This window comes from Mustela nivalis, assembly GCF_964662115.1.
Source record: "Mustela nivalis genome assembly, chromosome: 16".
NCBI lineage: Eukaryota > Metazoa > Chordata > Mammalia > Carnivora > Mustelidae > Mustela > Mustela nivalis.
This window is the reverse complement of record NC_139035.1, coordinates 28,104,417-28,131,963: the sequence shown is the minus strand read 5'-3', so window position 1 is coordinate 28,131,963 and position 27,547 is coordinate 28,104,417. Positions and strand designations below refer to the sequence as shown.

The following is a 27,547-nucleotide window of genomic DNA, read 5'->3' as shown; positions in this document are numbered from 1 at the left end:
CAGCATTTCTGCTCTGATTGGTTGAATGCCTTCACCGAAACTTGGGCGCTTTCAGGCGGTACAAGGAGTGTTTGTCTCTCAGCGGTCATCTGCCACACTGTGGGTTCTGGACGTGCGAAGGTTTTGGGTTTGCTGGCCTTGCTGTTTCTGAAGACCGGAGGCCGGCTGCCAGGTCTGGAAGATTTGAAACCTGAGGCTGAGTTCCTTCTTGTATTCCAAGTTCGGCCTGCAGCATTGGTGGTTCAGTGGTAGAATTCTCGCCTGCCAAGTTCGGCCTGCAGGGACCTTCGGGGAAGCGTGGAATGAGAGGAAGGGCGTGCGCCTGGTGATCAGCCCCTTCGCCCTGCATCGGTCGCGGAGACCCCCCCTTTGCCCTGCTGGGTGGAAGGGTTCTGTCGGCTCTTCTGGCCGCAGTTCTGTTGGTTAGAAGTGGAAACTGATCCCCTGAGATGGAAAAAGGATCTTTCCCTCACCCATCCTCCAGGGGCCCCAAAGAACTTGCATATTTATCTAGTTTCTAGACACGTGTACTTGAATGTTCAGCGGAGGAGGGCTTAAATATTGGAGAAGAGAGCGAAAACAACTAGCATTTTAAGGGATTTGTGTCTATTTCCAAAACTGACTTTCGACCATCATCCAGCACCGGCTGCTTGGGATTCGTGAGTGTCTCTTGCCATCCTGTGGCTCCAACATGTTCTGTTGGTTAAGTCGGCTCTACCTGGGTTTTTCCACACCCACCGGAAGGATCACCCACCTGATCCGGAGTTCTCTCTCCAGAACGCTGGTGCTCACTTCACAGAGGAGAATTCCAGGTGAAAGCAGTGAGGGGCTTAAACAATACGGTCTCTGCAGCCAGAGTGCTCTTAGGCCATGTCCCTGTAGTCTGAACTGGAGAGCTTTATGTGTAGAGGCAGATCTTTCACTCTCCATTTCTTACAATGTCAGTTTTTCTCTGGAGTTTTTTAAAAAAAGTAACCACATGAGTTTTGCTTTTAGCTGATGTTGTTAATAAGCCTAAAAAATTCTTTAACGTTTGAGAATATTTCGTATAGTCTTTTCTGTCGTGCAAGTGACTGGTTTCACTCTAGATTCATACCATCAAACTTCTGTTATTTCCAAAACCTCATTTCATTTTGGAAAGGAATGTGCACTATTGAGAACAGAGTAATTTTAGGTCTCAATGCACATGCTACGCGATCAAAATTTAGATTGCCTAATGCAGGGCAAAAATGTACAGTAAGACCCGTTAATTTACTTGGATTTTGACACATCTGCAGGTAAATTTAATAATGACTAAATCAAATTACACACTTGAACGTTCTTTATAAATTCCATTCATTGACATTAAATACTTAAGATCATATAATTTCAGGGTCTTTATTTTCAAGCAATTTGGAAGTAATATGTTTTTAATCTTGCTTTTCTTTAAAGAATTCAGTAGCTTTGTTGCTCGAACTAACACGTGTGGAGAGTTGCGTTCTTCTCACGTAGGCCAAGAAGTCACTTTGTGTGGATGGATTCAATACCGAAGGTAAACTGGCTTACGAGTGTCTGGTGGTGAGGGGTGACTGGGTGTCTGAGACAGTTAAGCTTTCAGCTCTTGATTTCTGCTTCAGGTCATGATCTTGAAGTCCTGAGATAGAGCCCTGTGTTGGACTCTGCCTGCTTAAGATACACTTCCTGCCCCTCCTTCCCCCAAAAGAATGACTGGAGGTGGTTTTCCCCCAGTCAATTCCAAACTTTTATTAAAATTTCCAATCAGAACAGCAAAAGTTTTCCAACTCCTGCAGGATTCTCAGAATTCCTTGAGTTTTCAGATCTGTTTTGCAAGACCCAAATAGAGTCACTGGAGTGGCATGTGTTGAAGGGTATAATAACACGTGTTCCACCAGTGGACTGAAATGTCTGTTAGCCTAATCAAGTTGAGGAGTTTCTAGGAACAGGAATTGGGAGTGGGCCAGCTGGTAGCTTTAATAGCATGGAAAAGTTTTATTATTCTAAATTTAGGTAGAGAAAAAGCCTAAAAACATGAACAGAGATTCCTTAAGATTAAAGCCTATTTTGTTGTTCATCTCGATATTCTAGCACATACCTGAATAGTACATTAATTAACAATGAAGAGTTCCAAATTATAGAGACTGTGTGGCCTTCCTGAAGAATATGTTCCAAAGGGGGACACTTGAGTGGCTCAGACGGTTAAGCATCTGCCTTTGGCTCAGGTCATGATCCCAGGGTCTTGGGATGGAGTCCCACGTCAGGCTTCTTGCTCAGCACGGAGGCTGCTTCTTCCTCTGCCTGCCACTCCCTGTACTTGTGCACTTGTGTGCTTTCTCTGACAAATAAATAAAATCCTCAAAAAAAAAAAAATAGTATGCTCCAAATGGGTGGATATTTGACCCATAAATGTGACTTCTGAACTCAAAATCCAAAGAGGTTTTCTGTACCTGCCTGGTCCTAAGTATAGTATAAGAAGTGCAGGTTGAACAGTAAAATGTTGGGATTTGGGGGATCTTCTTGATGGTTTGTGGAAGTATTAGTACTTAGACCACCTGTAGAAAATTTTAGTTGTATTTTTTAGGAAAAGAGTTTATAGGGACACATGGGTGGCTCAGTTGGTTAAGTGTCTGCCTTCAGCTCAGGTCATGATCCCAGGGTTCTGAGATCAAGCCTCACTACGGACTGCTTGCTCAGCGGGGAGCCTGTTTGTCTCTCTCTCTCCTCCTGCTGTTCCCCCCTGCTTATACTCTCTCTCTCAAATAAGTAAAATCCTAAAAAAAAAAAAAAAAAAAAAAAAGGAAAAAAGGAAAAGAAAGAAAAAAAGAGTTTATATTTCTATATTTAAGAAATGATCAATTGGATATTTCTAATATCCTAGAATATCTTTGGATTTTAATTCTTGAAAAGTTTCCAAATTTAATAAAATTTTCTTATAAAGACTTAAGCCAATGAAAATTAAAAATTTGCCTTTTACTATCAAGCCAGCTGGATAACATTAGCTGCATATATAACTAGTAAAAATTGAAATTGAAAATGAAAAGCCTGGGCTACCTGGTTGGCTCAGTGGGCAGAGTGTGATTTCAAGCCCTGCTTGTAGAATGGAGTTTATTAAAAAAAAAATTTTTTTTTAATTAAAAAATTTTTTTAATATTTTATTTAGGGGCGCCTGGGTAGCTCAGTGGGTTAAGCCTCTGCCTTCAGCTCTGGTCATGATCCCAAGGTCCTGGGATCGAACCCCACATCCGACTCTCTGCTCAACAGGGAGCCTGCTTCCCCCCTCTCTCTACCTGCCTCTCTGTCTACTTGTGATCTCTCTTTCTCTGTCAAATAAATAAAATCTTAAAAAAATAATAATAAATAAAGATTTTATTTATTTGTCAGTGAGAGTGAGAGTGAACAAGCCCAAGCAGGGGGAGTGGCAAGCAGAGGGAGAAGCAAGCTCCCCACCCAGCAGGAAGCCCAGTGAAGGACTCCCATTTTTTAAAAAAACAGGAGCGTCTTGGGGAGCTCAGTTGGTTGAATGGCTGCCTTCAGGTCGTCGTGATCCTGGGATCAGAACCTGGTGTTGGAGCTCCCTGCTCAGTAGAGAGCCTGTTTCCCCTTCTCCCTCTGCTCCTCTGCTGCTCCACCTGCTTGTGAGCTCTCTCTCAAATAGATAAAATCTTTTTTAAAAGATTTTAAAAATAGATGATTTAGGAAATAACAAATGCGAAGTCTGGGGTTTTTTTTCCATTAATAAATTTACATAGATAATTGCATGAATGTAACACGTAATGAAAACACATAATTATTTATTATAAAAAGAACGTGGGAAATTGCATGCATTTTTGTTTGTTTGTTTGTTGTTTTGCCTGCTTAAATTTTAGCTCAGAAATTTTTGTCCTAACATGTTCATTTTCTTCATTGATCAGGCAAAACATCTTCCTGGTCCTAAGAGATTTCCATGGGCTTGTTCAAGTTGTCATTCCCCAGGAGGAGGTAATCGAAGGATTTCTAATGTTATCTGAAAGCCTCTTTGAGGCTGTGGTAGAGTAAGCTAAGTATGTTGGATAAGCATGTGTGTGTGTGTGTGTGAGAGATGAAATGTTCCTGGAATAATACATTGGTTTTCTCTAGGGAGGGTGACTTTTTACTGTCTATCTATCTATACCCTTTGAATTTTGAGCCATGTGAAGGGTACTACCAGCTCAAACAAATTTACCATTAAAATGAGATAAAATATCTCTCATCATGCTTGTTGGGCAATATTGGCTTGTCTTGTAATGTTTACAAATGCATGTATACACAAGAAACATATGGTTTTACTCAGTTTTTAGTCTTTGAAGTAAGTAAAGAGCAATGAATTTAATTTAACTTTCAGGGATCAAGATCCATAGACGAACATAGGAACCCAGGAGAGTTCCTTTCAGTTGGACTCCATTATTGCTATTGGGTGTAACTGTCCCTAAGACTAACTCTGGAGACAACTGCCTTAAAAGTATGTAGGAATTGTTTCCATCAATCATTCCTCTCCTTATTTTCCTTTAAGGAAAACAATTCTAAAACCCTTCACTAATAGTTTTTACCTGGTATATTATGTAGAGTCAAAATGGAGATGCAATTTACAAAATTCTTTTAGAAAGTCATTAAGGGCAGCCCCAGTATTTACATCAGTTTAACTATGAGTGTTAATATTTATCTAAACCATAGACTGCAGTTACTACATATTCCTTTAAACTCATTTGTTTGTCCGAACTGTTTTTCTCTCTCATTCTGTAGTCAACTGCTTCTGTGAGGAAGATTCTCTGTGAAGCCCCCGTGGAATCTGTGGTGCAAGTATCTGGGACAGTAATTTCCCGACCTCCAGGACAAAAGAATCCAGTTAGTAGTTTAGAAGCGGTCTATGTAAATTTTACCTGTATACCTGTGCACTGTCTACACATTCAGGCAGCAGCGAATGTGTACCTATTAGACATCAGGCACTGAAAGTTCTGCAGGTTTTACAAATGAACCTGCATATTCCAAAATCTCCACCAGAAACACACACCAATGTGCAAGTTAAGACCTCTGTCAGTGAGCACATCGGCCCCGGATAAGCATAAGAATGTCAAAATCACACACAGACAGGGATGCTTTAGACTCAGCCTTCTGAGCACCCACACACTTTACATATGTAAATAAGTGCATGCGCTTTACAAATGATCACTTTGTACTTGTCCTGATGAGTGATTTTTTTTTTTTTTTAAAAATAGGTCTTTTCTCTCTCTTTAAGAAAATGCCAACAGGTGAGATCGAAATCAAAGTTAAAACCGCTGAACTTCTGAATTCCTGCAAGAAGCTGCCCTTTGAAATTAAGGACTTTGTGAAGGTGCCATCCTGTTTTTTTAAGATTGATTTATTTATTTATTTGACAGAGAGAGTACAACCAGGGGAAGCAGCAGAAGGAGAACCAGCCCAATGTAGGGCTCCATCCCAGGACTCTGGGACCATGACCTGAGCTGAAGGCAGACGCTTAACCAACTGAGCCACCCAGGCATCCCATCCTCTTTTATTAATAAAAGAGAGTATCTTAAGAGTATCTTAAATTCTTAGTACTTCATATTTTATTTAGAAAAAGCAATATAATTACAGGGCTGAAATTTTTGTTGGGGGGGAGAAAAAAAGGAAATAAACAGTTTTCCCCCAGCTAAGCTTTCACAAAGAAATGACAGTTGTATTTTTGGTTAAAAGTTGTCAGTGCAGAGAGATGCAGAGATTTACAGCTTGAAAATAAGCAAACCTTCTTACTGATTCCTACGAGTACCACAGTGGAGAGATGTCCTCTGCTGCTCCTTGCTTTTCTTACACTTGTAGTTCCACTCAGGTGATAATGTCATAGCTGTTTTTACTCTGGTATATATAGTTTTTTGAAGATTTTATTTATTTATTTGAGAGAGAGAATGAGCAGGGGGAATGACAGAGAGAGAGGAGAAGCTCAGTAGGGATCTTGACTCAAGGTTTGATCCCAGGACCCCTGGATCATAGCTTGAGCCAAAGGCAGATGCTTAACTGCCTTTGAGCCACCCAGGCACCCCCTACTCTGGTGTGTGTGTGTGTGTGTATATATATATATATATATATATATATATATATATATACATATATATATTTTGAAGATTTTATTTATTTATTTGACAGAGAGAGAAATCACAAGTAAGTAGAGAGGCAGGCAGAGAGAGAGGGAGAAGCAGGCTGCCCGCTGAACAGAGAGCCCAATGCAGGGCTCGATCCCAGGACCCTGAGATCATGACCTGAGCCGAAGGCAGAGGCCTAAACCACTGAGCCAGTCCACCCCACTCTGGTGTATATTTTGAAACAATCATTGAAGTCTTTAAATATATTTTTCAAGACTCAACTATGGGCTTAAATGAATGGATAAGTGTTTAGGAGGGTTGGCAAATTGTGATCCATGAGGGGTAATAATAATAATGAAGAGTAAAAAATGTATAATCTATGTTAGTAACAAATTTAGAAGCTGTAGGAATTAAGGATGGTGTATTTGCGAATGGTGGAAAGTAAAGATAGAACTGAAGTTGTTGAAAATCCGAGCTCTGTATTAAAGTTAATATCTTTTTAATATTCAAAAAATATTTCAACATTAAATTCTAACCATTTGTTTAGAAAACAGAGGCTCTTCGTTTGCAGTATCGCTACTTAGACTTGCGAAGTTTCCAAATGCAGTATAACCTGCGACTGAGATCCCAGATGGTCATGAAAATGCGGGAGTATCTCTGTAATCTACATGGTAAGGGACATGCCTGAAAGTTCTTAAGCATTTTTAGCATCTCTTCTGTTTCATTCAACGTCTTATTGTATCTTCTCTTTAGCACAATTGAGTCAGAAGTTGCCAGATGTCTGGAATTTACTTAATGTGTAAAGCAGTTTTTGAAGAAAGGTTCATTTCCAGGTGTTTTGTCCTAAGGCATAATTTGGTAACTTAGAGTGTAATTTTGATCTATTAGGTTACAAATACAGTCTTTTAAAGATACTGTGTGGAAGGTAGAAAAGCCCCTTGTTGTTATCTGTGAGTTTTCTTAATTCTTTATCATGTTTATACTAATTTGTTGGGAGCTCAGAGATGTCCTGTCAATTAAACTAGACTCTTCAATCAGTCCTGGGCGGGGGGGTTTCTACTATGTTTGAGCAGAACATTTAGAAAACAGAATAATTCAGTAAAGAATCCATCAAATAGTTGGAATTATTTCACAACAAAAGTGTCACTTTATGAGCCAAATAGGGTTTTATGAAAATCTTAAGCTTCCATCTTGGTTGTGTGGAAATCAGTATTCAGTGAGCTTGGTAACTTCTTTTTTTTTTTTTTTAAACAGACTAGTTCTTTTTTTTTTTTTTTTTAAATTTTTCTTTTTTAAGATTTTATTTATTTATTTGACAGACAGATCACGAGTAGGCAGAGAGGCAGGCAGAGAGAGAGAGAGGAGGAAGCAGGCTCCCTGCTGAGCAGAGAGCCCGATGCGGGACTCGATCCCAGGACCCTGAGATCATGACCTGAGCCGAAGGCAGCGGCTTAACCCACTGAGCCACCCAGGCGCCCGCTTGGTAACTTCTTTCAGGCAAAATTCCTAATTAAAATGTAGGAATTTTAGATTTGTTGAACTGTACCGTAGACAGCACATTTGACAAATTCCTATTTATTAAATTCTGATGCTTCTCTCTTTTCAGGATTTGTGGATATAGAAACACCAACATTATTTAAGAGGACTCCCGGGGTATGTATATGCCTTAAATCAACCTACCAATAGTGTCCTATTAGTTATGAAATTGGACCACTTTGTTTTTATATTCATGTGGCTATATTTTTTAAATATATTTTACTGTTTGACAGTGGTCACATTAACTGGGTTTTGTTAAGAGTGGAGAAAATTATTTGGGTATTTTGACTCAGAACTTTTCTCCTACATGAGTTTTTTTCCCCCTTAATGTTTATAAATGCAAACCAATAATGAATTGTTTCCTTAAAAATAAACCTCTTGTTGGGTGCCTGGCTGACTCAGTCAGGAGAGCATGTGACTCTTGATCTCAGACTTGTGAGTTCGAGCCCCAAATAAGGTATAGAGATTACTTAAATAAAAAATTTAAGGGGCGCCTGGGTGGCTCAGTGGGTTAAGCCTCTGCCTTCAGCTCAGGTCATGATCCCAGGGTCCTGGGATCGAGCCCCGCATCAGGCTCTCTGCTCAGCAGGGAGCCTGCTTCCTCCTCTCTCTCTGCCTGCCTCTCTGCCTACATGTAATCTGTCAAATAAATAAACAAAATCTTTAAAAAAAAAAATTTTTTTTTTTTAAATAAACTCCTTATTCATTAAGAATTGACATTTCTAGGGCGCCTGGGTGGCTCAGTCATTAAGCATCTGCCTTTGCCTCAGGTCATGATCCCAGGGTGCTGGGATCAAGTCCTGCATCGGGCTTCCTGCTTGGCAGGAAGCCTGCTTCTCTCTCCCCCACTCTTCCTGTGTTCCCTCTCTTGCTGTGTCACTCTCTGTCAAATAAATAAAATTTTTTAAAAAATGGACATTTCTAAACATTGTTATTTATACAGTCCGTGGACTTATAAAAACATAGTTTAAAAAAGCAGTTAGCAATTACTGGATAGGAATTGCACAAAATTCTTTCAGATCATAACAGAATTGGGAATTCATTACAGCAAGCGCGTTTATTACTTACCATGTACAAACATTGTTAAAAGCCTACAATGTGCAAGCCTTTTGGGGGACTAAAAGATGAGCAAGAGATGATCTCTGTCATTTGCTCCTTAGTTAATTTCATTTGTGATGAGCTGAAGTATCAAGCTCCACCAGGTCTTAGGTTCAGGGTTTTTTTAACCATATTTCTGCTCTCCTTCTCTCATTAAAAGGGTGCAAAAGAGTTTGTAATACCATCGAGGGAACCTGGAAAGTTTTATTGTCTCCCTCAGAGTCCTCAACAGTTTAAACAGCTTCTGATGGTTGGTGGTTTAGACAGGTGAGCCTTCTGTGTGCTAGTCGTAAGTTGACAGAAAAAGAAAAGGAAGGAAGGTGGGAAGGTGGGGGAAGGAAACACAAAATCATCTGATCTCTTAAAAAAAGGTAGAAAATGGGAGCACCTGGGTGGCTCAGTGGGTTAAGCCTCTACCTTCGACTCAAGTCATGATCTCAGGGTCCTGGGATCGAGCCCAGCATCGGGCTCTCTGCTCAGCAGGGAGCCTGCTTCCTCCTTTCTCTCTGCCTGCCTCTCTGCCTACTTGTGATCTCTCTCTCTCTCTGTCAAATAAATAAATAAAATCTTTTAAAAAAGAAGGTAGAGAGGTGCCTGGTGCCTCAGTAGGTTAAAGCCTCTGCCTTCGGCTCAGGTCATGATCCCAGGGTCCTGGGATTGAGCCCTGCATCGGGCTCTCTGCTCTGTGGGGAGCCTGCTTCCTCCTCTCTCTCTCTCTGTCTGCCTGCCTCTCTGCCTACTTGTGATCTCTGTCTGTCAAATTAAAAAAAAAAAAAAAAGAAGGTGGAAAATGTATGAGCATTTGGAAAATATTTGTAAAATACCCCAAACATTTGTAGTCATTATTTAGTAAAGATGTATTGGGTAGCCACCATGTGCAAAGCTGTATGCTAGTAGATGTGCAGAAAATTTTTTTTAAAAAAATGAAAAGTTTTAGGGGCACCTGGGTGGCTCGGTTAAGTGTCTGACTGTTGATCTCAGCTTGGGTCTTCATCTCAGGGTCGTGAGTTCAGGCTCTGAATTGGGCTCCGAGGTGGGTATGGAACCTACCTAAAAAGAAAGAAAGAAAGAAAGGAACAAAGACAAAAAGTAAAGATTTTGCTCTCCAGGAGTTAATGGATGTAGTAAGACAGAATAGGGTAATAAATAAATAAATGAACTGTGTAGAACCCAAAAGTGAGTTTGTTGACAGTTGCAAATTAGGCATTGTTTGGGGACATATTATTAAACAACTTTGTGAGCAAGGCCTTCTGGGACAGTGCTGCATCCCAGCAGATGAAGGTGCGAATGGGAATGGTATAGCACAAGAAAGCTCAAGTGTATTCATGGAGCAATAAGTATTTTGATTGGCCAGAGCAAAAGAGTCTATATAAAGAAGCATAAGCTGCCTTGCATGCCAATCTACTACATGAATATTGAAAGGTGCCATTGTATGTTTTTAAAACTGCATAGATTAGTTAGTTTCTTATGGGTCTACCGTACATCCGCTTAGAGCATCATAAAGAATTTTTTAAATTTCATATGTCCCTTAGGTACCATTATTAATTTATTTCATAGACTGCACTGCCATGAACTTTTGGGGAAAAGTATGTGTATCTTCCTAGAATCATGACTCAATTCATGTTATTTTTCAATTGTAGATATTTTCAGGTTGCCCGATGTTACCGAGATGAAGGTTCGAGACCAGACCGACAGCCCGAGTTTACTCAGGTACTGTGTGATACCCCCTTCTGTCTCTTAGTCAGCCTTGCTCCAGCCAAGTAGTTCAAGACCGGGCAGTAATTTTTATTTGTAGGCAGACCTTGTTTTGTTGTACTTTTGCTTTATTGTCCTTTGCAGACGTTGTGGTGTTTACTGATTGAAACTTTGTGGCAACCCTTCAGAGCAAGTCTGTCAGCACCATTTTTCCAACAGCATTTGCACACTTGGTGTCTCTGTGTCACATTTTAGTAATTCTCACGATATTTCAAACTTTTTCATTATTGTATTTGTTTTGTTGACCTGTGATCAGTGATTGTGGTTCCCTGAAAGCTCAGATGATGTTTAGCATTTCCTAGCAATAAAGTATTTTTTGATTATGGTACATATATTTTTTGACATAATGTTATTGCACACTTAATAGACTACAGCATAGTATAAACCTAACTTCTATAGGCACTGCGAAACCAAAAAATTAATTTGACTCACTTTATTGTGATTCTGCTTCATTGCAGCAGTCTGGAACCAAGCCCACAAGAGCTCTAGTGTGTGCCAGTGCTTTACTTCTCATCACATTTTATCCATCAGATATTTAATTAAATGAACCTGCAGTTGAGACACTATTTTTGATTCATTTCATGTGTCCTCCTTAGAACACTTAGGGTCATCAACTAAGAAATGCCAAAGATTACTGCAGTGTTGTAATGGCGTTGCTAGGATAAAGTTCTTCTTCTTCTTCTTTTTTTAAAGATTTTATATTTGAAAGAGAAGAAAGAAGAGAGCATGAGAGGGTCAGAGGGAGGGAGCCCAATGCAGCCTGATCCTGGGACTCCAGGATCACGACCTGAGCCAAAAGAAGTCACTTAACCAACTGAGCCACCCAGCCGCCATAGGATAAAGTTCTTTAAAACAAATCCCTTGTACATTAAGAGCCAAGATTTCTGTATGTTGGCATTTAATCTGACTCATCAAAGCTGTCATGATTTGGTTTTTATATGATAGCATGTTAATCAGCGTGGTGAAGGGGCAAAAATCTAAGCTTTGGAGTTGGACACACCTGGGGTCAAGTGTGGCTTCACTACTTACTAACCACATATACACAGGCAAGTTACAAAGCCTCTCCGAGCTTAAGGCATGAGGAGAGCGAGGAGAGCTAAACCGGCTGATCCCAAAGCAGTAGGAAGATGCCTGACGCAAAACAGATGTGCAGTGTATCCTCCCCACCCCCATCCATGGATTAAGTATGTGCAGAATCCTGTGGTAACTTGAAATCAGCAGAATGTATAAATATGTACCTATTACTACTGTGGCTGTCAAAGTTAGTTTCCCTGTGTTATTTTGGTTTCAGATTGACATAGAGATGTCTTTTGTAGACCAGACTGGAATCCGGAGTTTAATTGAGGGCCTGCTCCAGTATTCCTGGCCCATTGACAAGGATCCTGTGGTGGTTCCTTTTCCTTCTCTGACTTTTGCTGAGGCATTGGCCAGCTATGGAACTGATAAACCTGACACTCGCTTTGGGATGAAGGTACATCTCTTCACTTTTCCAGGACTCTGTCCTACCACCGTCCTGCAGTCTGTTAAACCACTTTGAAATTTACAACCAGTTACACACATTGTTACATCATATTTTTTGTTGTTACCTTAGCTTGTTACCAAGCTATAGCAAGAGAGAATAAAAGCATATTAGCACTACAGTACTTTTGTCATATCTACTATGCTCCAAGACCGTTTCCAAGAATAAGGTGTTCTTGCCATGAAGTTTTTATTATTGACAACTTAGTAATTATATGAACATGAATGGTCACTTGAAAGGAAAAAAACCCTATTCTTTCCTCTTTAATTTTTCTTAAGCTAAAATGGCACTTGGAAGACAAATGATTAAGATTTATTCTTTTTCCCTAGCCTGTAAAGAGCTATATGGAAATGTTTATTCAAATTATTGAGATCTATACATATTTTAACTAGGGGTAAGAGTAGGATTTATATGGAGCAGTTTCCATTAGCAAGCCTCGCCTTACTTGCTCTTAGAAAGCATTGACCCTTCGTGTCTATAATGCTGTTGGCATTTCTCTATCTCAGTTCTCAGTGCAAATTCCTTAGAAGTCAAAGTTTCATTTCATCTATAAATAGGCAGTGCTCGATTCTTGGGATGAAAAAAATACACAAAATGTTCTAACTGCCTGCTTACAGCTGCCAACTTAACCACGTCTTATCTCTTCTTTTGTAATATGGAATAGGGGTGCTAATTACGTCAGACTTCTTGAGTTAAGTTCCAGCTCCAGGTTGTCTTGGCCGATTTGTTTTCTTCTCTGTGCTTGGTTTATTCCTGTATTACATGGGGATAATGAGAGTGCATATCTCATACTTTTATTATACTGATTAAATGAATTAATAATGATGAATAATACATTAGTACATTAACCCCTGTCATAGTGCCCAACCCATTAAAAACCAACTGCACTCTGTAAATGTTTAACATAATAAGATCTACTTGCTTTTTTAGAATCTTGTTTTTAAAATTTTGAGATAAAAATTACCTCACATTTATTTACTTTTTTTGTTACCCATATTATAGATCATAGATATTAGTGATTTGTTCAGAAATACAGAGGTTGGATTTCTTCAAGATGCACTTAGTAAACCCCAAGGAGCCGTCAAAGCCATACGTGTCTCTGAAGGAACAGTAAGTGACTCGTAGTTCTCTTTCTCTAGAGTATATATTCGGGAAGTAAATCTATTCAACATTGGCACGTTAAACCTCAAGTAGAACAGTTCTTTTTTAAAGAACATATATCTTTAGGGGCACCTGGGTGGCTCAGTGGGTAAAGTGTCCAATTCTTGATTTCAACTCAGGTCATGATCTTAGGGTCCCAACATTGAGCCCCACGTTGGGCTCTGCACTGCGCATGGAGCCTGCTTGAGATTTCTCTCTCTCCCTTTACCCCTCCCCCACTTCTAAAAAAAAAAAAAAAGAAAGAAAGTACATATTTTTATATAAAGTAAAGAATAAAACCTTGTGAGTGTGAGTTTACACTCAAGATGTAGAGTTTTTGTCTTTCTTTTAAAAAATGCTATAAAGGAACACCTGGGAGGCTCAGTCAGTTTAGCCGCTGCCTTTGGGTCAGGTCGTGATCCCAGGGTCCTGGGATCAAGTCCTGCATCGGGCTCCTTGCTCAGCGGGGAGCCTGCTTCTCTCTCTCTGCCTCTGCATGCCACTATGCCTGCTTGTGGGGTCTCTCTCTGTCTCTCTCTCTTTGACAAATAAATAAAATCCTTCTACTTCATTTGAGATCATTCCTACCAGTGATGAGCATGAAATAGTGTTCATATGTCTTCCAGCCTCAGTTTACCCAAAGGCTCCCAGACCATATCAGCTCCAGGATCGCCCTTGCATGTTGGTTCTGGGCCTTCCGAGGGCTCTGGTCTCGGTTGCATTCAGGTGCATTAATAACAGCAGGAGGGCGAGGAGGTAGAAATGTGAAAAGCCAAAGCAAGGGGAGGTGAGGGCAGGAGAAAGAATGGCTGCGCTAGGCAGACCCCGACTCCGAGGTGATGAGATACGTCTGTTTTCCATGGTTAGCACACCTGCTTTGAACAGGATGTGAGAAGAGGGGTTCTGGAAGTACTTTGGATAAAATTACTCTTTGAAAGATGACTCCTTTGTGTTCTTGAGCATATTAGTGTATTCAAAGTGGGAATAGGAATTCAATCTCATTACTTTTTATTCACTTCGTATAGTTAGTGGAAAGTAATTTGTGTCCATACTCTAGTCCAGACATAATGAAAACGTTCAGGTAAGCTCAGTTTAACATATACTGCTTGGTATTATTTGCCTCAATTTGAGTATGTCCAGTCTTCCCCAAGCCAATTATAAGAAGTGCGGGAGTGTTAATCATGTCTCTGGCTTTCCGTATCTCCCATCCCTTGTCTAGTGCCCCAAGAATATTAGTTACGATGATAGTCCTAGTGTTTCAGTTACAAAGGCATTGAGATAACTTTAAAAAGGTAAGATACAAAGAATTTTAAGTTACCTGAAATAAGCAAATTCTGAGTCCTCTTTCTGATCTGAAAATGATTTTTTTCTTACACAATTCAGTTGTAAAGATTTGAACATGAACCCTGCGTATTCCATAGGCAGGCTTTTCTGTGGAGCACGTTTCCAGCAGTTGCCAATGATTCCTGCATGGGTGGGGGGCAATAAGCCTTGTACAAGCTCTAAAATGTTGTCATTTGGAAGCAGAAATTAAATTTTATATTAAATCCTTTTGTGGTGGACACAAAATATATTTGTAGCCCATTTGATACTGTAGACATGTTTATGAAGCTGAGTTTACTGTCTTTTCAGAAATACTTAAAAAGGAAGGACATTGACTCTATTAGAAAATTTGCAGCTGGCCATTTTAATCAGGTAAGGAATTAATTACAATAGTTGTTTTTTCCCTATTAGGGATTCCATATTTTTAATAAGTGTTTGAGCTCTTTATATAATCTCTAATTTTGAGTTCTTACTATGTCAGACCATTCTTCTACTTTTCTTCTTTTAAGGTTCATCTAATCCCAGGACAAGACTAAGATTTTTACTTAGACAGTTGAATTCACCATTGATCAGAATGTGAAAATTCAACCATAGTTTTTTGTTTTTGTTTTAAGATTGTATTTGTTTATTTATTTGACAGAGAGAGAGAGAGAGAGTGCGAGCACACAGGCAAGTAGGGTGGCAGGCAGAGCGGAGAAAGAAGCAGGCTCCCTGCTGATCAAGGAACCCGATTCGGGACTTGATCCTAGGACCCTGGGATCATGACCCGAGACAAAGGCAGCAGCTTAACCTACTGAGCCACCCAGGCATCCCTCAACCATAGTTTTTAAAATAAATGTGGAGGAGCACCTAGGTGGCTTAGTTGGTTAAACTGTTAAGCATCTGCCTTCAGCTCAGGTCGTGATCAGGCCTCACGTCAGGCTCCCTGGTCAGTGGGGATTCTGCTTCTCCCTCTGCTTCTCCATCCACTGGTGCTCTCTCTTGCTCTCACACTCTGTCATTCTCTCTCTCAAATAAGTAAAAATATTTTTAAAAATAAATAAAAGATGTGTGGAGTTTTAATCCAGTTAGGATTAGATTAGAGCCCCATTTGCCCAAGGTTTGAAGGAAGCCTGTATTCATTGTTCTTCCTGTACCCTTTTTAAAATTTTTTAAATTTAAAAAAAATTTTTTCTAATTTAAAATTTTAAAATTCAGAATTTTTAAAATTCTGAATCCACATCTGACAGACACATTTTGTGTTGTTGGCTTGGTGAGTGGAGGAACTGAACTACCGAGGAGTGGGTGTGGCAAACGGGCCTTTCTTATCTCGTCACTGGACCTGGAAATTGTCTCAGCCTTCTCAGAACCAGTAACTTTAAAAATAGTCATGCCCTCTGAGTCATTAATTTTCTGTGACATACTTTGTAGAATACATTCTAAATCTGAAGAGAGTATGCTTATTATAGTATCCTTTACAATAGGAATAAGATGAAATTATATGGGAATAATTAAATAAATTAAGGTATAATCAAAGGAGTTGATATGATTAAAGTTCCTTTTTTAAGACTTTGTCTCCAAAAAGTTTGTAGTATGGGGGATATGTTCATATTGTAATGATTTGTAAGAAAAGGAAAATACAGAATTTTATATAAACACTGATCATAACCATGTAAAAACACAGTATTTGTGTACTGAAAATGGACCACCCACCTCTACCACCACCACAACCAAGCCTCATACCTCAGGCTCAAAGGGATTTTCAACAAGAAAGAAAGAAAGATTAAGATAATGGTTTCCAAAATGGGTCAAGGCAAAGTGAGAAAAGTCAGAGCAATATAAAAAGCTTTTCATAAATGAATTTAAAGAATTATCCTCTACTTCTCCTTGTTCTTTATTGTAAAAATGTATATTCTTTTATGAAATGATGCTAATAGCAGATAATGTTTTAAGTTTGTTTTATGCCTTTGATAAAATTCAAAAGTGGCAACTCTAGATCTTCCAATTTTGTTTCTTTACTTTTATTTTGCTGGTATTTGAAGTCTGCACTTAGGAATGACAGGACTGGGAAATAAGCCAGAAGGTTAACTTCAGTAACCTTCAGTTCATGAAATTCTTTTTTTTTTTTTAAGATTTTTTTATTTATTCATTTTACAGAGAGAGTTCACAAGCAGACTGAGAGGCAGACAGAGAGAGAGAGAAGCAGGCTCCCTGCTGAGCAGAGAGCCAGATGCGGGACTCAATCCCAGGACCCTGGGATCATGACCTGAGCTGAAGGCAGCGGCTTAACCCACTGAGCCACCCAGGCGCCCCAGTTCATGAAATTCTTACTATATGTTCTTTTTTTTCCCTCTTTTTGCCATTTCTCATTAACTGATTTTTATAGAAGAAATGGGTAACACTTCTGTTTTTTTAATGTATTATTTTTACTTGATTTTTTTTAAAATATGTGTCTGAATTTTTAGCAATATATCACATGCACAGAGTTCAAAACACAAGTAGTAGGATGCCTGGGTGACTTAGTCCATTAAGTGTCTGCCTTTGGCTCAGGTTATGATCCCAGGGTCCTTGGATCCTTGCTTTCCGGGGAGCCTGCTTCTCCCTCTGCTTGCCACTCTGCCCGCTTTTGCACATGCTCTCGCCTTCTCTCTGACAAATAAGTACAATCTTCAAAAACAAACACACACACACACAAGTAGTAAAGGATTAATGAGATGCATAAGTGTGTGTTCTAGCTCACATCTCTCCAGTTCCACACCAGCCAGAATATCTCCGTTTTTTAGAAATATATCTGCATACTGGTGTTTTTGTTTGTTTATGTTTGTTTTTACTTATCCATTTTAAACTTGATCTGTTAACTTCTGCATAAGCGACAAAGCTTCCACACACAGGCCTTACCTAGTTATTGTGTACCTCCTGCACAGCCGTCTTTGTGGACCTTTCCTTCATTCCTCTTTTGAGTTGAAGCCACTCTCCCTGGATCCCAGATCTTCCTCTTTCTTATTTGTGTTGGAGTAGATGCTCAAGTAGCTTCCTAAGAAAGCACACAAGAGATACACTTGCTTTGCCTAAAAATGTCTTTATGTTAAAAACCTCACTCTTGATGACTAATTTGGCTTAGTATAAAATTCAGAATTGCAGTCACATCCCTTTAGAACAGTGCTGCCCAGAGCACCTGAGAAGCTCAGTTATTTGAGCCTCCAACTCTTGGTTTCTGCTCAGGTCATGATCTCCTGGGTCATAGGATCGATTCCTGCATTGGGCTCCACACTTAATGGGGAGTAGGCTTGAAGTTTCTTTCCTCTGCCCTTACCCCCACTTTCTCTTTCACAAGAGCCCTCACTCTGTCCAACAGAACCTTCCTTGTTGGTGGAAATATTTTGCTTCAGCGTCATCCTATATGGTAGCCCCTAGCCAGGGCAGCCATCCAGTGCTTGAAATGAAGCTAGATTACCTGAGGAGATGAATTTTTAATTTTATTTCATTTCAGTTAAATAGGTATGTGTGAGTGGTGGCTACTGTATTAGGCAGCATAGCCTTAGCTTGCCGAAAACATTGCTTTTTTCTGTTGTACCTGCTATTACTGATGAGAAGCCTGATGCTGACACGAATGTGTTCCTTCACAGCAAAGCTGCTTGTTTTCCTTTGGAAGCATTCAGCCTCCTGATCTTTAATGTTCCAGAATTTCAATTTGCATATCTTTGGATCGTTTTGCATTCATGTGTTGTACCCTATAAGGGCTATTTCAATATTGATGGCTCATGTCTTTCATTTGTGGAAAATTGTTCTATTATTGATTGCTTTGACTTCATCATTCCCTCTAGTCTCTTTTTTTTGGAATTTCTTTTAGCCATATTTGGACCTCCTCTTGTAACTTAACTAGTCTGTCTCTCTCTTTTTTTTTTCCTGTGTTCTTTCCCACCATTTCCTTTTTATTCTGAGAGATTTCTTCAACTCTTCTGTTGGATTCATTTTAGCAATCATGTTTCAGTCCCAGTAGCTGTTTCTTTTTTTTTCTTCCATATTTTATTCTAGTTTTATTGATAGAATATATTTTTGAGGGCCTTTGAGGATTCAGTCCCTAAACTAAACTACCTCTTTCCTCTTGAGTCCTTCTTTTTTTTTTAAATACTGCAGCATTTTTTTAATGTATGGTGACTATTGATTGTATATATTTAGAATGAGTGGGTTTGGGGTTTTTTTTTTAAGTTCTTTCTTGATTTCCAGTCAGTTAGCATACAGTATATAATAATAGTTTCAGGTTTACAATTTAATGAGTTGGCATTTCCTTACAATACCCGGTGCTCATCACACGTGCGCGCCTTTACCCCCATCACCTGTTTCACCCGTCCTCCCCTACTTCCCGGAATGTCCTCCCCCCACCTCCCAGAACGTCCTCCCCCCACCTTCCAGAATGGCAGCACCTTCCAGATTTAAAAAGCTGGCTGGTTCACTTGGTAGAGCATTCAACTCTTGATCTCTCTTAATCTGTTGATCTCAGGGTTCCTGAGTACAAGCTCCACATTGGGTGTAGAGCTTACTTAAAGGAAAAAAAAAATTTTTTTAGGTGGTTAGGAATACAGGGTCCTTGGAGGGGCTTTGTGAATGGGTATGTTCAGTTTAGGGGGAACAGCAGAGCCACTGGCCCCTACCCTGAGAATCCAGAGTTTCATCGGAGTCCTGAGCCTACCCTCTGGGCTTCTGCAGGATAAAATCCATCCCTTCTGTGCTGAGACGACTCCATTTTCTCCAGGCCAGAGCTCCCTGCTTCTTGCTGCTATAATCGTTCCTATTCCGTTCATTTGCAGCCTGCCACAGATTTGTAGAAACCTCTTTGCCAGTGTCTCCCCACCTTTTATTCCCTTTTGTTTCTGATTATGGTGATGACATCTGTAATTCTTCTAGTGTCATTTTGAAGGGGTTGAGGGAGGGAGTGAAGATCATCTCATGTCCTGCTGGGAGCAAGAAATTTTCTATGACAAGAAAAATAAATCACCCCCCCTTTTTAAAAAGATGTAACTAAGTCTTTTTCTTTATCACAGGAAGTCTTACCTGTATTCCCAGAAGCCAATAGAAACTGGAATTCTCCAGTTGCTCAGTCCATACTGGAGGAGCAAAGATCGGGACTAATCAGACTAATGGAAATCCGAGAGGATGATGTGGTCCTGCTGACTGCTGGGGAGCACAAGAAAGCAGTAAGAGGGGGCACCTGGGTGGCTCAGTCATTAAGCATCTGCCTTCAGCTCAGGTCATGATTCCAAGCTCCTGGACTCGAGCCCTACATCGGGCTCCCTGCTCAGAGGCCTGCTTCTCCCTCTCTCACTTCCCCGGCTTGTGTTTCCTCTTCGCTATCACTCTCTGTGTGTCAAATAAATAAATAACACCTTTATAAAAAAAAAAAGAAAGAAAGCAGTAAGAAACATCACCTGTGAACAGCTGTGCTATTGATGCTGTGTACATAATACATATTTAAAATTGACTTAATTTCATAAAATGGGGCTGCTCTATATGAGTTTTTCTATTAATAAATACCTTTCAGCACTTAAAACAATGCTTAAAAACAAAATCACTTAAAAAGCACTTAAAAACAAAAATCCAGGGGTGCCTGGGTGGCTCAGTGGGTTAAAGCCTCTGCCTTCAGCTCAGGTCATGATCCCAGGGTCCTGGGATCGAGCCCCACATCGGGCTCTCTGCTTCATGGGGAGCCTGCTTCCTCCTCTCTCTCTGCCTGCCTCTCTGCCTACTTGTGATCTCTGTCAAATAAATAAATAAATAAAAATCCAAAGAAGTGTTCTCTTCATCAGCTCCCAGCCTCTATCGGAATTGCTCACACAGTGATAATTATGATGTGATGATTGGCACTGTTCACACAGATTAGATATGGCTCTGATTAGGAAAGCCACTCAGGTCAAGGGCCATTGGTATTCCTTGTAGGACTGTGAAAAAATGTTTTCACTTTCAAGGTTTTACAGATTAGGAACATTTGGTAATCCCAAACTTTTGTAGATAATGCATTCCTAAAACTGTGGAGGGAGAGATCAGACTGCTGGAAGGCTACTGGGCTGGCAGACATCTCCAGCCCTACTTGGTCAAGGCTGGACCCTTCCTCCTCAGGAACAGCTGCTGGGAGGTGATGAGTGCTGCCATGCCCTGGCCATCTCACCACCCTTCAGGAGATCTGTGGAGTGGACTGAGCCATAGAGATCACTGTAAAAGGTACGGAAGGATTGAATGTCAGTCAAACGTGAATATCGAAAGGTCAAGTGTGATATAAATTCATTTTTGCACTAAAGTATAATATGATTTCTTTGTAGCAGTGGTGTTTGATTAGTATTTTATCAAGTCCCTTCTTCTTTTTTGTATTTGCGCTATACATATCATTGTTTCTTCCAAAGGAGAAGCTTCAGAGGTCAGTTTCAATGCAAAGTTTAACCCACTATCTGGCGCCGGTCTGGCTCAGTCAAAAGAGCGTGCGACTCTTGATCTTGGGGTCATGAGTTGCAGCTCCATGTTGGCTATAAAGATTACTTTAAATAAGTCAATAAATAAAATTTTAAAACATTTCTTTTGAATAAGTAAATAAATAAATGTAGAACCCTCTTTCCCTTCACCGGCCATAATGGAGTGAAGAAAGCTATTTAATTACAACTTTGTTTTGATGCCACAGTCATGTTTTGTTTTGGTTTTTTAATTTTTATTTATTTATTTGACAGAGATCATGGGTAGGCAGAGAGGCAGGCAGACAGAGAGGAAGGGAAGCAGGCTCCCTGCTGAGCAGAGAGCCAGATGTGGGGCTCGATCCCAGGACCCCGGGATCATGACCTGAGCTGAAGGCAGAGGCTTTAACCCACTGAGCCACCCAGGTGCCCCCACAGTCATGTTTTTAATGAATTCATTTATCAACATTATTGTTTAATACCAGTCATGAACAGCGCCGATAAACTTGCTGGGGAATGCACCAGTTAATTACAAATTTTACTGTCAATGAGTTTCTTAAAAAAGAACTCGGGATTTTGTATTGTATAAATACCCTGCTACAAACTTATTTCGTCATTCTGCTTTCCCCTGGTATGAGGTGAAGCTGCTGGCGTTCTTCTCTCAGGAAAGTACCATTTGAATTCCTGCTGGGACTGCTTGAAAGAACTAGAAATTGGACTTAAGAGGAATAGCATTAGCACTCTGAATATGCCACAGGTCAAGTGCCCCAGGTGCACATGTACGCTAGAATAGGCTCTGTGCATGTTTCTAGGCATGGTTTCCTTTCTCAGGGAAGCTCCGCATATCATAGTCAGCACTTCTCTTTGCTCAGCACTGTTCTGTGTGCTTTGTGGACCTTAACTCATTTAATCCTCATGCCAGCCTTATGGGAGAGAAGGACCATTCTAAGATCAGAAAACAGAAGCATGGGGGCACCTGGGTGGCTCAGTAGGTTAAGCGTCGGCCTTTGGCTCAGGTCATGATCCCAGGGTCCTGCAATCGAGCCCCACATTGGACACCTGCTCAGTGGGAAGTCTGCTTCTCCCTCTCCCTCTGCCTGTCCCCCCACCCATGTGCTTATGCTCTCTGCTCTCTCAAATAAATAAAAAAAAATTTTTTTTTTAAAGAAAGAAAGAAAACAGGCATGGAGGTTAGAAATGTGCTCACATGCAACCAGACAGTAGGGGAGCAGGTTTCTAACCTATGAAGTCTGGTTTCAAAAGTCACACTCTTTTTTTTTTTTTTTTAAAGATTTTATTTATTTATTTGACAGAGATCACAAGTAGGCAGAGAGACAGGCAGAGGGAAGGGGGAAGCAGGCTCCCTGCTCAGCAGAGAACCCGATGTGGGGCTCGATCCCAGGACCTTGGGATCATGACCTGAGCTGAAGGCAGAGGCTTTAACCCACTGAGCCACCCAGGCACCCCAAAAGTCACACTCTTAAATGGACCTCTTACCCGTACTGCCCCTGTGATCATAGCCAACATTTGCTGGGCATCAGCTGGGTGCCAGGCACCCCTCGGAGCCTCACTGCACCCCGCAGGAGCAGTCAGGGGAATAATCACAGAACAGCTACTGTAGGTATCTCACTTGATCTTCACAGCAGTGTTTTGGAGTAGATCAGTTTATCTCCATTGTCCTCCGGAAAAAGGTGTGGAGAAGTGAGTCAGTAGCCAAACCGAGATATAGCCCAGGTCAGTCAGACTCAGGTATCTGTGCCCTCTGTCACTGTGTTACCAAATTCTCACCTGATCTTGCAAGTGTGGCAGTCCTTCTCAACCATGTTTCAATCCGATCATCCTCCGCTCTTTGTCTCCTGAGAGGCTCAGAGTGTCTGAGTAATCGTCTCGTCCCTTCTCAGAGGATGGCCTGGCTGTCCAGCTTGTGTCATTTGCTGCCTACTCTGTCGCAGTGGTTAAATCAACATTTGTATCTTCTGTTTGCAGTGCTCTGCGCTGGGAAAATTACGACTGGAATGTGCCGACCTTCTAGAAGCCAGAGGATTGGTGCTGCGTGACCCAGCTCTGTTCTCTTTCCTTTGGGTTGTGGATTTCCCACTCTTTCTTCCCAAGGAGGAAAATCCTGGAGAGTTGGAGTCAGCCCACCACCCATTCACTGCTCCCCACCCCAGTGACCTGCAGCTCTTATACACCGAACCCGAGAAGGTACCATGTCTGTTCTTCCACATAAAAAGGAAGTGGGGAAACAAAGGCAAAGACGGTCTGATTTCATGGTCTCACCCAGTTCTGGAAGCCTCAGGGGTGGTTGGGTTTGAGCACATAGTAAATATATTGTCTCTGAGTAGCTGCACTGTCTTCAACCTGTAGAACAGAAAATGAGAAATTTTCCCTAATATAAAGGCTCTGTGAATCTTCTAGGTCCGTAGCCAACACTATGACTTGGTTTTAAATGGCAGTGAGATAGGCGGGGGTTCTATCCGAATTCATGACGCAGAGCTCCAGCGCTACGTTCTGGCAACTTTACTGAAGGTAACATCATCTTCTAACCTGTTTTAACCAGAATATTTGTTGTTTTAGCCAGCATTGATGGTATAGTGGTGAGCATACTGCCTTCCAGAATGTTTATGGGATTTGTTTTTTTTTAATTTGTTAGGAATTAAGGACTCACTAGATAGAGAATAGTGTTGGCTTGTCTCTCTACCTTTAGTGTGTAAGACTTTGAAAAGTAAATGATCACAATAGTCGTTTATTAGTAGGGACCGTTGTGTGCTGGGCATTAAGTACTTTATATGCACAGACACATTTAATCCTCACAATTACCCTATTCTGCCCATTTTAAAGATAAGTGACCGAGGCAGACTGATGAATCTGCTCGGAGTCACACAGCACAGAAGTCACCAGAGCCACTATTCAAATCCAGGCCAGGTGGCTCTTAAGCCCAAGCTCCCAACCTCCGAACCACCACACTGCACAAAAAATGATGTGGCCAGAAATGCATGGATGTGTTGATCATGCTAGAGAAAGAGCCTGGTTTGAAAGAATTTTGTATCATTTCATATGGGTGATATGATATGACAGAGAGTGGGATAATCAGGACTTTTAAAAGAAGAGTCTCTACAGATGCAAGCCTAAGAAACTTCTTGATGATTCAATGGAAGGCCAGGTTAGATTTTAGGAAAAAAATTGTCCAAGGAGAGTCTGATCTCAAGCAATTATTTAGTGGGGTAAGCTAACAAGTGTGAGGGAGGATGGAAGAATTTTTTTTTTTTTTAAGATTTTATTTATGTATTTGACAGAGAGAGACACAACGAGAGAGGGAACACAAGCAGGGGGAGTGGGATAGGGAGAAGCAGGCTTCCCACCGAGCAGGGAACCTCATGCGGGTCTCCATCCCAGGACTCTGGGATCATGACCTACGCTGGAGGCAGAAGCTTAACGACTGAGCCCCCCATGCGCCCCTAGGATGGAGGAACTTCACTGAAGGCAGGGTTGGAGAACTCCAAACCGCAGACTCCCCATCAGCTTTGAGGACATTGCGACCTCCCGTAATATTTCTCCTCCCAACTCAAGGCGTCCAGTCATCAGTTTCCCAGCCAGGTTTCTTCTTTCCTTTCATTGTCAAGCTTCTTAAATGAGTCAGTGAGAATCCATGGCTTCTGCCTCCTCCCCACCACCCGTGGTATTGGAACAGAATCAAGTGGAAAGTGTTAAAAACAAACCAAAAAAGACCACTCACTACTCCACCCCGGATCAATTTTGTGAAAGGCTGTAAGTGTGAGGCTTTCACATTCATTCCTTAAAAGCTCCCCTCTTGTTTCAGTTCTGTAGCCTGGGGAGAGAACCACCGTCAGACACACTTTCAACATTTCTACACACATTGCCCCACATAAGTTAACTTGCAGAGCCACGAGATCCAGTGGCCTGTTCTTAGCCCCCAAGCTGTTCTACCTCCCAGCAGCATTTGATGCTCTTCCTCTCTTAATAATGTTCTCTTACCTTGGCCCTGTGATAGGACACTTCCTGCTTTTTATCCTACCCTTCTGAGCCCACACCTCCAGGTCCTTGATAGGCGCTACCCTGTCCCCATTCTCATTGTAATGCTGGCTGCCTTACTGTGTGCCACACATCCCTCTACGTGTTTCATTCTGTGACTTGTCCTAGTCTCTTGCTAAACCATAAACAATCTGAAGGTGTTTTTTTTAACTCGTTTTTTCCCCCCCTTTAGCATCTACGCTTACTATGGACCCTCAGTGTGTATTCAAATTGAATTCTGTTTTGAATTTCAGGAAGATGTGAACTTGCTCTCCCATCTGCTCCAGGCTTTAGATTTTGGGGCGCCCCCTCATGGAGGAATTGCCTTAGGTAAACAACTGTCCTTTGACAAGCTAAATTTCATTCTGTAACCTTATGTCTCAAATTTGGGCTCAGTTTCCAGGCAGGGGCAGAGGTGGAGAGGAGGAGATAAACAGGCTAGGGTGCGAGCCCAAGAATTCTGTAAGGTTTTAAGTTTGTATTTTCCTTTCGTTGATAGAGTGTACTTCTAAAATGTACTTTAATATGTACTTTACCAAAGGGAAAAAAAAAAGTACTTTACTAGCTAAAGGTAAAACTTTATAATTTGCACTTGAAAGATTTCTTTTTGTTTTTTTTTGTTTTTTGTTTTTTGTTTTTTTTGTAAGAGAGAGGGAGAGAGAAAACGCACAAGCAGGCAGAAGCAGAGCAGGCTCCCTGTGGAGCAAGGAGCCCAATGTGGGACCCGATCCCAGGACCCTGGGATCATGGCCTGAGCCAAAGGCTGCAGCTTAACCAACTGAGCCACCCAGGCGTCCCTTGAAAGATTTCTTAGCAGAATAAAACTTCAGTGTTAAGTCAGTATTGCTCAAATCCCTGGGGCTCACAGACGCATTCATAGGCGACTGGAAGGCACTGCTCCGTGGTATCCAGCTTGTGTGGGAGCAGGAACATGCCAGTGCACTTCTGCTGTCGTTGCTCACCTTGATGGTTTTGTCAGACGAGGAGTGTGAGAAATTCTGGGAAGCTTACCTAGATTGTAGGCACTCAACAGCACGGACTTCCGTTTGTGTTCTTGGTTTTTGTCAACCTTTAGAAAACCCTTGCTAAGGACTGATTAATTGCTGTGACTTCATTTGAGCGTGTGAATATTCATCCTCGGCATTTTTTTAGGATAAGACAGAAAAGAACCTTAAAAACACACAGAAGTTCCCTAAAAAAGGCAGGGAACTCCGCTTGGCTGCAACTAAAGATTCTTATTTAAAAATTCTCTACAGCCTTTGTGGAAAAACTTAGTCACTCCCAACCTTAGATTCCACTCTCATCTGTTACCTTTGTATTTTACTTCCAGGGTTAGACAGACTGATATGCCTTGTCACTGGAGCACCAAGCATCAGAGATGTCATAGCCTTCCCCAAATCCTTCAGGGGGCATGACCTCATGAGCAATGCCCCAGATTCTCTCCCTCCTGAGGAACTGAAGCCCTATCATATCCAGGTCTCCTGGCCAGCAGACTCAGAAGCAGAAAAGAGCTCGTTGAATCAGCCATCCCATCCAGAAAGTTGAGCTTTTGAGTTTTGTCTGCTTGGCTTCCCCAAGGCTGAAATCAGATGCAGAGTACTGCCGCAGGCCTCATGAGCAGCTCTTCAGGGGGAAGGAATCCAGACAACATTCTTGACCACAACAAAAAAACAGAAGGTATCTCATTTTGACTTGATAACACGCTTACTAGGATTTTTTGTTTGGGACTTTTATGTAGTTTCTGTTACCTGGACAGGTGTGAAAATGGCCCTTTGTCTGAGTAATATAATAGCTTAGTGTTTTCTCATCATGTTTTTCATACCTGGATAGTAGATTGTTTACTTGAGACAGAGGTAATCAGTAATCAGAACATGTGAAATGTGGGGAGATGCTTGCCCCTTTAGTCAATTGATAAGGGGGTCATTTCAACCAGCCTCATCAAGAGAGTCCTGTAAAGGAAGCTAAATAGTGATATCTCAATGGTAAGCATAATATAGTGAGAAGCATCATGATATAATACCAAAAAAAAAAAAAAATCACCAAAATGAAAGTCATAAAATCTTGGTGTTTTACCTTGAGCACGTTACATAAGCCTCCTTTCCTGCTTATATGAAATGGGAACACTGCTTGTCCTGGCTACCTCACCAGGCTGCTCTTGCCAGAACCAGAGGAAATGATGTATGTGGAAGGAATTGTGAATAAAAATAGTTTGAAAAACTATAAAGGATTACACAAATATAATAGATAATAGTATTATTTACCTGTAAACAGATACTGGTATATCTATAATCTTACAGTCTAAGATTAAATAAAATTGACATCTATGGCATAAGAGAAACAGTAATTTTATTAATCAGTATTCTATTTATGATTGTATTTTTTAAAATAATTATTGGGGTGCCTGGCTGGCTCAGTGGGTAGAACATACAACTCTTGATCTTGGGGTTCTAAGTTCAAGCCCTACATTGGGTGTAGAAGTTACTTAAAAATAAAATCTTTGGGATGCCTGGGTGGCTCAGTGGGTTAAAGCCTCTGCCTTCGGCTCAGGTCATGATCTCAGGGTCCTGGGATCAAGCCCTGCATCGGGCTCTCTGCTCAGCAGGAAGCCTGTTTCTTCTCTGCCTGCCTCTCTACCTACT

At 41.0% G+C, this 27,547-nt stretch overlaps 1 protein-coding gene and 1 long non-coding RNA gene across 9 annotated transcripts; one reads left to right on the top strand and one right to left on the bottom strand.

The window, feature by feature from the left end:
- The first annotated feature begins 33 nt into the window (after positions 1-33).
- DARS2 (aspartyl-tRNA synthetase 2, mitochondrial) lies at positions 34-27,237 on the top strand. Of its 3 annotated transcripts, none has more exons than XM_082704422.1 (18): positions 34-237; positions 282-812; positions 1,432-1,531; positions 3,909-3,975; positions 4,756-4,857; positions 5,249-5,344; positions 6,637-6,760; positions 7,696-7,742; positions 8,884-8,990; positions 10,364-10,433; positions 11,770-11,949; positions 13,000-13,107; positions 14,770-14,832; positions 19,482-19,634; positions 22,863-23,081; positions 23,295-23,405; positions 25,163-25,238; positions 26,239-27,237. In XM_082704422.1, exons 2-18 carry the CDS (start codon positions 692-694, stop codon positions 26,451-26,453), a joined length of 1,959 nt encoding a protein of 652 aa, XP_082560548.1. In that variant the 5' UTR covers positions 34-237; positions 282-691; the 3' UTR covers positions 26,454-27,237. The 3 variants fall into 3 exon arrangements, 1 of the variants encoding a protein (XP_082560548.1); XR_014304245.1 differs by lacking the exon at positions 34-237 and adding an exon at positions 24,173-24,644 and having other exon boundaries at positions 682-812; XR_014304246.1 differs by lacking the exons at positions 34-237; positions 26,239-27,237 and adding exons at positions 24,173-24,210; positions 24,243-24,644 and having other exon boundaries at positions 682-812.
- LOC309850482 lies at positions 14,842-22,841 on the bottom strand. Of its 6 annotated transcripts, none has more exons than XR_014304259.1 (4): positions 22,665-22,841; positions 22,374-22,555; positions 19,492-19,614; positions 14,842-19,412 (listed from the first exon to the last, which is right to left on the bottom strand). It is a non-coding gene; the product is annotated as an uncharacterized lncRNA (long non-coding RNA). The 6 variants fall into 6 exon arrangements; XR_014304260.1 differs by having other exon boundaries at positions 14,842-19,394; XR_014304261.1 differs by having other exon boundaries at positions 14,842-19,391.
- Positions 27,238-27,547: the final 310 nt, after the last annotated feature.